This window comes from Symphalangus syndactylus, chromosome 2 (genome assembly GCF_028878055.3).
Source record: "Symphalangus syndactylus isolate Jambi chromosome 2, NHGRI_mSymSyn1-v2.1_pri, whole genome shotgun sequence".
NCBI classification, from domain to species: Eukaryota; Metazoa; Chordata; class Mammalia; order Primates; family Hylobatidae; genus Symphalangus; species Symphalangus syndactylus.
This window is the reverse complement of record NC_072424.2, coordinates 127,669,459-127,678,872: the sequence shown is the minus strand read 5'-3', so window position 1 is coordinate 127,678,872 and position 9,414 is coordinate 127,669,459. Positions and strand designations below refer to the sequence as shown.

Here is a 9,414-nt window from a genome sequence, read left to right as displayed (position 1 = left end):
TTGAGCTTTTTTCTTTCTTTTCTATTTCTACCTTTTAATTTTACCTCCTACTCTGGTCTGGACCTGCAAGCAATAGGTTCCTAAATGTCAACTCTGGAGATAATAAACACATAGCAGAGACTGATATTTTCCCACCAATTATTTATTCTTTCCCTCCTAAAAAATACAGACACTTAACAATGTTCTATTTACAATGTGCGCATCCAGGCAAAAATTTCCAGACAGGCTAAAAAGCAAGAAAATGCGATCCATAATCAGGAGAAAAATCAATCAACAGAAGCTGATTCAGAAATAAACAAGATGCAGACGCTGCTCACAGAAGTCTGGAACGCCAAGGTGAAGCCCCCACTAGGTTGGACATTTTCTTATTCCTTATGTCATTTAAAGCACAACTCCCGAGATTTTACGTCATATAACCGCTAGAGGCCTCTCTGTCACAGGCTGTATTACTCCCAGGTCCCCATGTTGGTTGTGTTCAGATTTTTAGTTATATTTGTGGAAATCTGAGTGCATGTGACGACTGCTATTTATGGGTTTTGTTTTTATTTTTAAAGACAGGGTCTTGTTCTGTCCCCCAGGCTGGAGTACAGTGGTGTGATCACAGCTCATTGCAGTCTCGAACTCCTGGGTCCAAGCGATCCTCCCAACTCAGCCTCAGGACTTACAGACGAGTACCACCTCACCAGGCTTGATTTTTGTGTTTTTAAACAGACTTAACATCTTTCAGTACTTCCCATCCCCACCCCTCCCGTCCCCGACTCCGCCACCCCAACCCCGCCCCACTTTGTACTACCCAAGCACATCTTGGGAACATGATGCGGAAAGTCACGGACGCCAGAGGTGAAGGACTGATGACGCGCTACGGTGTTCCTAGGTGCGCGTGCCCACTCTCTGGAGTAGTCCCTGGGGTCACGAGGATTTGAAGAGAGGCCCTCCCTTCCCACTGCCCCCATTCCCCCGAATGCCAAGCCCCTGTGGGCGGGCGCCCTGGGCAGGTCTGGTTGGTTGCTAAAGCCTGCTGGGCCCAGACATGAACCCTGCCCTCCCTGGGCAGCGGCGCGGGAGCAAAGTTGTTATGAGGCTGCCCTCCCCGGAGCCTGCTCTCCCAGCCCTGGAGGAGCCGGCGCGAGACGCGCGGGGGCGGGGCCGCGCGGAGGGGCGGGGCTCACCAAGGCTCCACCCCGCCGCGGCCGCTGTTCGCACACACCTGGTGCTGATCAGCACCGAGGCCGAGTAACCGCCATCCAGCGCGCCGCAGGCCGGGGCGGAGAGGCGCAGGGCGCCGGGCAGTCTCCGGCGAGGGCAAGGAACGGTGCCCGGCTGGGCCGGCTATGTCTCCCGCTACTGCGGTTCCCGCCGGCGCCCGCGCGCCCGCGACCTCGGGGGAGCAGCCGGGTTCCGGGGGCGCAGCGCTGTGAGGCGGGGGCCTAGAGCCAGCCGCGGCCGCGCAGTAGGGGCCCAGGGCCCGCGCTCGCCCGCGCCCGCGTCCCCGCCTTCCTCCCGCGCCCCCGCCTTCCTCCCGCGCTCGACCCCGCCTCGGCTCGCTGCCCTTGGCTCCCGCCGCCATGGCCTCCGTAGCCCGGGAGAGCGCGGGCTCGCGGCGCCGGCGACCGCCGCGTCACGGGGCGCTGCGCGGGCTGCTGCTGCTCTGCCTGTGGCTGCCGAGCGGCCGTGCGGCCTTGCCGCCCGCGGCGCCGCTGTCCGAACTGCACGCGCAGCTGTCGGGCGTGGAGCAGCTGCTGGAGGAGTTCCGCCGGCAGCTGCAGCAGGAGCGGCCTCAGGAGGAGCTGGAGCTGGAGCTGCGCGCGGGCGGCGGCCGCCAGGAGGACTGCCCGGGCCCGGGCGGTGGCGGCTACAGCGCAATGCCTGACGCCATCATCCGCACCAAGGACTCCCTGGCGGCGGGTGCCAGCTTCCTGCGGGCTCCGGCGGCCGTGCGGGGCTGGCGGCAATGCGTGGCGGCCTGCTGCTCCGAGCCGCGCTGCTCGGTGGCCGTAGTGGAGCTGCCCCGGCGCCCCGCGCCCCCGGCAGCCGTCCTCGGCTGCTACCTCTTCAACTGCACGGCGCGCGGCCGCAACGTCTGCAAGTTCGCGCTGCACGGCGGCTACAGCAGCTACAGCCTCAGCCGCGCGCCGGACGGCGCCGCCCTGGCCACCGCGCGCGCCTCGCCCCGGCAGGGTAAGCGCGCGACTGAGGGACTGGCCTTGGCCAGAGCGCTGGAGACCCGCAGCGCCCTCGCCAAGTTGAAAGCGAAACACACTCGTGCCAAGTTATTTTAGCCGCGGGCACCCAGAGGAGTTTCTGGCATGGGTTTCTGTGTCTTAGGGAAGAGGAAGCCCAGTAGATTGGCAGAAGCGGGCGGGCGCGGTGACATGCTACTGGAATTTTTCTGGGCTTAAAGAGGAAGGCTGATCTGAGAGGATTCGTGGAAATATGATTTAAAAGAGGAGAAATGCCGAGAGAAAAAAGTTTTAGTCTCATGGGTTGTATAAGGCATGGTTTGTGTTAAGTAATTGCAAGAGCAAAATCTAATTAGATGCCGGGCCTCTCGTAACACCCACTCCTGTTTCTTAACGTGGCTCTCCTGACTTTGCCTGCAGTGGCTTTCATCATACAAAAATGGGAGGAGAACTACTGCTCCCTTTTATAAAAAGTGAAAAGAGGGGACTTGATTTTCGTTGAAAATAGGAAACTTTAAGGCCAGGCGTGGTGGCTTGTGCCTATAATCCCAGCACTTTGGGAGGCCGAGGCGGGCAGATCACCTGAGGTCGGGAGTTTGAGACCAGCCTGACCAATGTGATGAAACCCCATCTCTACTAAAAATAGAAAAATTAGCCAGACCTGGTGGCATGCGCCTGTAATCCCAGCTATTCGGGAGGCTGAGGCAGGAGAATCGCTTGAACCTAGGAGGCGGAGGTTGCAGTGAACCGAGATCGCGCCATTGCACTCCAGCCTGGGCAACAAGAGCGAAACTCCGTCTTAAAAAAAAAAAGGAAAAGAAAATAGGAAACTTTAAAGCATGTTTCTTAAGGAGTAAAAATGATGCTGATTCGACGGTTTGACTTTTTGTAGATGCTCTGAATGAGAGAATCAGGACACATACGGGAGGCACAAAAATGGTAGTGGTTGGACGTGAATGTCACGGGGGGAATAAGAGACCTTGATTGTGCCCACGTATGGTCAGGCTCTGTGTGTTTAATCATGCCCTGTTGCTGTTTGATTTATAATAGCACAAATGATATCAGCAAGATGGGGGCGGAGCTCAGCCCCTTTGGAAGTGTGGATTCTCCAAAACCTGTGGATCCATTAAAAGAGTCTGGAAATCTGTGTCCGTCACATCCTGCCTCCCTCCCCACCTCTACCTTAGATGAGGCTCAGAACCCTTGTCAGGGGAGCAGATATCAAAGGGTCACCCTGCGACTGCTTGGCCTTGAGGCAAACACTGGGAAGGACTCCGTAGCTTTCCCTCTGAAGTGGAGGCAGGCAGCACTTTCACTTGGACTCCCCACCAGCATCGCTGAGGCCCACCACGGCTGTTCCATACACATCCTCTCTGCCCAAACACAGACCAAAATATCCCAGCAGCAAAGAAACAAAGTCTCTTCTCTGTGTTCTCACTACTTAACCTGGAAGAAACTGACATTGCCAAAGTGAGCTTTCCTATAAACCCCGAGGAAACCTTTGAAAAGGAAAATAAACGAGGAAAGAATATGCCATAGAAAAAAAATTTTAAAGTTCAGATTACTTTGAGAGGCCAGGCACGGTGGCTGATAACTAACCCCAGCACTTTGGGAGGCCAAGGCGGGTGAATCACTTGAGGCCAGGAGTTAGAGACCAGCCTGGCCAACATGGCAAAACCGGTCTTTACTAAAAAAAAATAAACACAAAAATTATCCTGGCATGGTGGCGCGTGTCTATGATCCCAGCTACTCGGGCGGCTGAGGCAGGAGAATCGCTTGAACTGTGGTGGTGGAGGTCGCAGTGAGTACAGATTGTGCCACTGCACTCCAGCCTGGGCAACAGAGGGAGACACTGTCTCAGAAACAGAAAAACTTTAGGTTACTATGAGAAGTTTCTGGGTTGTTTTTCCTCTTGCTTGCTTCGTTGCCCTTCCTTTCCCCGGGGGAGTTTGTCTAGGAATTGTTTTGTAGATGTTTGGTATGAGAATAGGCGAGCGGGGTGTTGGTCCTAATTTCTGAGAGAACACTGGTGTGCTCAGACTTCCTGAGGTCCCAGCAACATGGAAACGCGGAAGGTGCGGCTCAGGTTCCTGTAGAGCCTCAGTTGTTCTCTCTGCGTGGAGGTCAAAAATTGTTCCCCAGTGTCCTGTGTGTCCCTGTGTCCCCTGCTCAGATGCTTGACAGGTTGAAGTTGTTTATGCTTCTGAGACTAAGTTTTTCCTTCTTGAATTGTTCCTTTTTGGGGCAATGTTGTGAGCATGTGAAAATGGTTTAGAAGAGCCCTTGGAGAGGAGCTGTGACTGGGTCCATCTGAGGTGGATAAAAGCACCATGAAGAAATGGTGACGGGATAGCACGAACTTACAGCAGGACACACCGGCCCTGTTTTCATGCCCACATTTGTTGACTTTGGTGTTAGGTGCTGTCCTCAGCCCTTTGCACGCATGAACTCACTCTGTCCTCACAACAACACAAAGGCCTAGGTTCTGTTATAATCCCTAGTGTATACAAGGCTTGGCAAGCGAAAGTAAACTGCCCGAGGCTCACACAGCATGGGGTTGTGGAGCCTGAACTCCTATGCTTTCTCCAGCACCACCAGCAGAAGCCGAGAAAGGGATCACTAGGCTGGGACTGCGAGGGTAGAGGTAGGGAAGGCTGGAGGATGCAGGAATGAGTGAGAGATGCTGGAGAGAGGTGTCTTGTAGTGACTGAGCCTGCCTGCTAGAGTCTGTAGAGCGACAGAGCAAGGCTCGGTCAAAATATATATTTTATATATATATATATATATATATATATATATATATATATATGACTCATATGAGTCAGCAAGAAAAATCAAAATAAATGGCTTGAAGTTCTGGGGCCTGGCGTCTCCACAAACAAGTCCCTGCTCATTCCTCCAGGACTTGGTGTCTGCTTGTCCTCCATCCCAGGCTGTCGTGAGGTTCAAGGGGGGACATGCTTTGTAAGTTTAGGAAGGTGGCACGCATGTACATGATACTGTTCTAGGAACCTGGTTGGGTCATGCCCATGACTGGAGGGTTGGGGGACTGGATGCCATGAAAAAAAGTGAAGAACAGCAGGAGGGAGAGAGGGAGGGAGGAGAGGTGAAAGCTAGAGCTGCTAGGATTCCAGAAGAGCAGGGAATATAACCTCCAGGGACTCAAGGATGAGAACCTTTATGTGGTTTCTGCTGGATATTCAGCCTGAAGTCCAGTATCTCGGGGAAGAACTTGGGAAGTGGGCCCTTTGCCTTGTGTGTCAGGGAAAATCAAAGCTGTTAGGCAGAAGAGGTCTGCTCTCCTCTCTGCAGACGCAACTGCTGCCACCCCCAGCCTTTCCCTGTCTCCGCCAAGTGCAAAGAAAAGAGTTGACCTTCCCATTCAAGGTTAATCCCTCTACAGGTGCTTGACCACTCTCCCTCTCCAAGGGCCTTACTTTCTCACATTCTCATCTTCTCCCTTTTGTGTTATAAACAAACAATTATATTTAATAAATAATAGTAAGATAACTGGTTGGCAGTGTCAGGGAAAATACATTTAGACCTACAACTGACCATACACAAATTCCAGATGGATTAAAGAATTAAATATTTTTTTAAATTGAGCCATAGATTACTCCACACATAAAAAAACTTAAAGGAAATAAACTTCCATATCTGGAAGGAAGACAGGTTTCAAATTAAAGAGGTCACAAAGAAAGGGGATAGATTATATGCACATTTATAAAAAACTTCATATCAAGAAACAAAAGGAATTGCAAACGAGAGTCTGGGGAAAATGTGACATTAAAGTATTTATTCATAGAGTTTATGGGCCAGGCACAGTGGCTCACACCTGTAATCCCAGCACTTTGGGAGGCCAACACAGGTGGATTGCTCAAGGCCAGGAGTTAGAAACCAGCCTGACAAACATGGTGAAACTCCATCTGTACTAAAAATAGAAAAAATAGCCTGGTTTGTTGACACATGCCTGTAGTCCTAGCTGCTGGGGAGGCTGAGACATGAGAATAGCTTAAACCCTAGGTTTAAGTAAGGAGGTTTAAACCCGGAGGTTACAGTAAGCTGAGATTGCAACACTGGACTCAAGCCTGGGCGACAGAGCAAGGCTCGGTCAAAATATATATTTTATATATATATATATATATATGACTCATATGAGTCAGCAAGAAAAATCAAAATAAATGGCAAAGGACATGAGCAGACACTTCCCAGAAGAGGAGGTATGGTGGATAAACATGGAAAAATGTTCGACCTTAGAATCAAAGAAATGTAAATAAGGCCAGTTTTCATTTATTAACTTGGTAAAAATAGGTTTACTCATATTGGCATGCATATGGGAAACTTAATATACACTTCTATGCTCACTGATGGTGTAAATTGCTACTTCCCTCTTGGAAACCAGTTGGGAAATATGTGGTAGAGACCATTAAAATATTTGTTCATACTTCTGGAATACTTTTTAGGAAAAGGAACCATGCCGAAGTGAACGTATGAGCAAAAAAGTGTTTTACTCATATTGACATGCATATGGGAAACTTTATATACACTTCTAGCTCACTGATGGTGTAAATTGGTACTTCCCTCTTGGAAAGTAATTGGAAAATATGTGGCAGAAACCATTAAAATATTCATACTTCTGGAATATTTTTTAGGAAAATGATCTATGCTGAAGAGAACGTATGAGTAAAAAATGTTTATTATGGCATTATTTATAATGGTGAAAAAAACAGTAACAAAGTAAATGTCCAGTAGTACAGATTAGGAAACTCAAGTGGCAATTGCGAAGCTTATGTAATCACATGGGCAGTGCTAAGATATATGAAGAAATATCAATAACAGGAATATACCAATAAGTTGATGGATTAAATTCAGGATTAAAATTATATTTATTGTAACTGGAATACACCTAGGGTTGTCTCGAAGTATAGTGGAAGGACAGAACCTTTGAGTTAGAAATAACTGGGCTGCATTCCTGGGTATATATTCAAAGGATTATAAATCATGCTACTATAAAGACACATGCACATGTATGTTTATTGTGGCACTATTCACAATAGCAAAGACTTGGAACCAACCCAGATGTCCATTAATAATAGACTGGATTAAGAAAATGTGGTACATATACACCATGGAATACTGTGCAGCCATAAAAAAAGGATGAGTTCATGTCCTTTGCAGGGACATGGGTGAAGCTGGAAACCATTCTCAGCAAACTATCACAAGGACAGAAAACCAAATACCGCATATTCTCACTCATAAGTGGGAGTTGAACAATCAGAACACATGGACACAGAGAAGAGAACATCACACACCGAGGCCTGTCAGGGGGTGGGGGTCAAGGGGAGGGATAGCATTAGGACAAATACCTAATGTAAATGACGAGTTGATGGGGGCAGCAAACCAACATGGCACATGTATACCTATGTAACAAACCTACACGTTGTGCACATGTACCCTAGAACTTTAAGTATAATAATAAAAAATTAATTAAAAAGGAGTATCTGATCTGACAAATTTATCGCCTGTGTGATGTAACAGCCCTCTGAGCCTAGTTTCTGCATCAGTATTATGCAGATGATAATACCTACCTCAGAGATTCGTTGTGAAAGTTGAGTGAAGTTATTTCTATAACTTCACCTGGCCTGGTACCTGGTACAAGGAAATTGTAACCGCCCAATGGGTTCTCCTTGCCCACTGCCTACACAGAGTCGATTTATCAAGACAGGGGAATTGCAATAGAGAAAGAGTTTAATTCACAAGGAACTGGTTGTGCGGATAAAACACAAGACCAGATGAGCCAGTTTATCAATCTAGGTACTGCCAACGGGGTGCTGCCAACCATCGAGGACAGGGTCTATAAAATATCTCAAGTGCTGACCTTAGGTTTTATAATGGTGATGCCTAAACCATGATTTCTAATCTTGTGGCTTATTAGTTTTGCAAAGGCAGTCCAGTCCTCAGGCAAGAAAGGGGCTTATTTGGGGAAAGGGCCGTTACCATCTTTGTTTCTTTTTACTTTTTTTTTTTTTGACACAGGAACTCACTTTGTTATGCAGGCAGGAGTGAAGTGGCACAGTCTTGGCTCACTGTAGCTTTGAATTCCTCAGCCCCTCAAGTAACTGGGACTATAGGCATGTGCCCCACACCAGGCTACTTTTTGTATTTTTAGTAGAGATGGAGTTTCACCAGTTCCAGGCTGGTCTGGAACTCCTGGACTCAAGCAATCTGCCCACCTCAGCCTCCCAAAGTGCTGGGATTACAAGCATGAATCACCACACCCAGCTGCGTCTGTTTCAAAGTCAAACTGTAAACCAAGTTCCTCCGAAAGTTAGTTCGGCCTATGCCCAGGAATGGACAAGGACAGCTTGGAGATTAGAAGCCACATGGAGTCAGGTCAGATCTCTTTCACTGTTATAATTTTCTCAGCTATAATTTTTGCAAAGGCAGCTTCAAAATCACCCAGTAAATGGCAACTATTATAATTATTAGCAGCAGCACCATAGGGAGAAGGACTGGATCAGTACATACCAAAAATCACAATAATCATATCGGGGTTGCGGATAATTTTTTTTCCGAAGTGTTGCAGTTGGAAATCCATGATGGATTTTGACCGCATGTATCTGAGCCTCTTCCCCTAGTCTGGCCCCACTTCCGCACCCTGACTTCAGGGTTCTTTCCAGTTGCTCCGCCTGAGCTATACCATTCGTTCCCACACAGCACAGAACGTCTTCCTTGTCATGGAGGCTCTGTGCACAGTAGTGTGTTGTGAATGAGGCTGGTTGATATTATATTACACTTCTCTGAATAAAATGCCACCTTGATATGCTCATTCTAAATTGGCAGGAGTCTTATTTCACCTCTGTAGGTCTTACTAAGTGTGTTTAGTTTTCAAAAGAAACCAGTGTTTCCCTAGTACTTAACATGGGTTTATTACATTTTTTTGACAAGAATTCAAAATTACATATATCTTGTTCTTCATTAGCAAGTCACACATTTTAAAATGGCACACTCCCTCTTCCTGTTGTTATTTGTTTATTTTAAGGACTGTTTCTGGGTAAATAAGCTCTGGGTTATTTTAAAATACATTTTACAATGGAATTGGCCTGGACTTGAACTGAAAAGGAAACATTATCTGTGTTATTTCAGACACATCAGTGATCAGTTTAGAAGATAGGATGATGTCACTAAGCTTATAATTCATCTTAAAGCTCACCTAAGTAAAAGTAAGTGACTA

The 9,414-nt window shown here is 48.1% G+C and overlaps 1 protein-coding gene across 3 annotated transcripts in view; it reads left to right on the top strand.

Moving 5' to 3' along the window:
• The first annotated feature begins 577 nt into the window (after positions 1-577).
• Positions 578-9,414, top strand: part of LRP11 (LDL receptor related protein 11) — a 45,849-nt gene continuing 37,012 nt past the window's right edge. For 2 of the 3 annotated variants that reach the window (XM_055267165.2, XM_055267174.2), the window contains exon 1: positions 1,502-2,178. In XM_055267165.2, coding sequence (XP_055123140.1) covers positions 1,566-2,178 — 613 coding nt within the window. In that variant the 5' untranslated portion in view covers positions 1,502-1,565. Of the gene's footprint in view, positions 2,179-9,414 lie in introns of all 3 variants that reach the window. The other variant, XM_055267158.2, reaches the window with a different exon arrangement.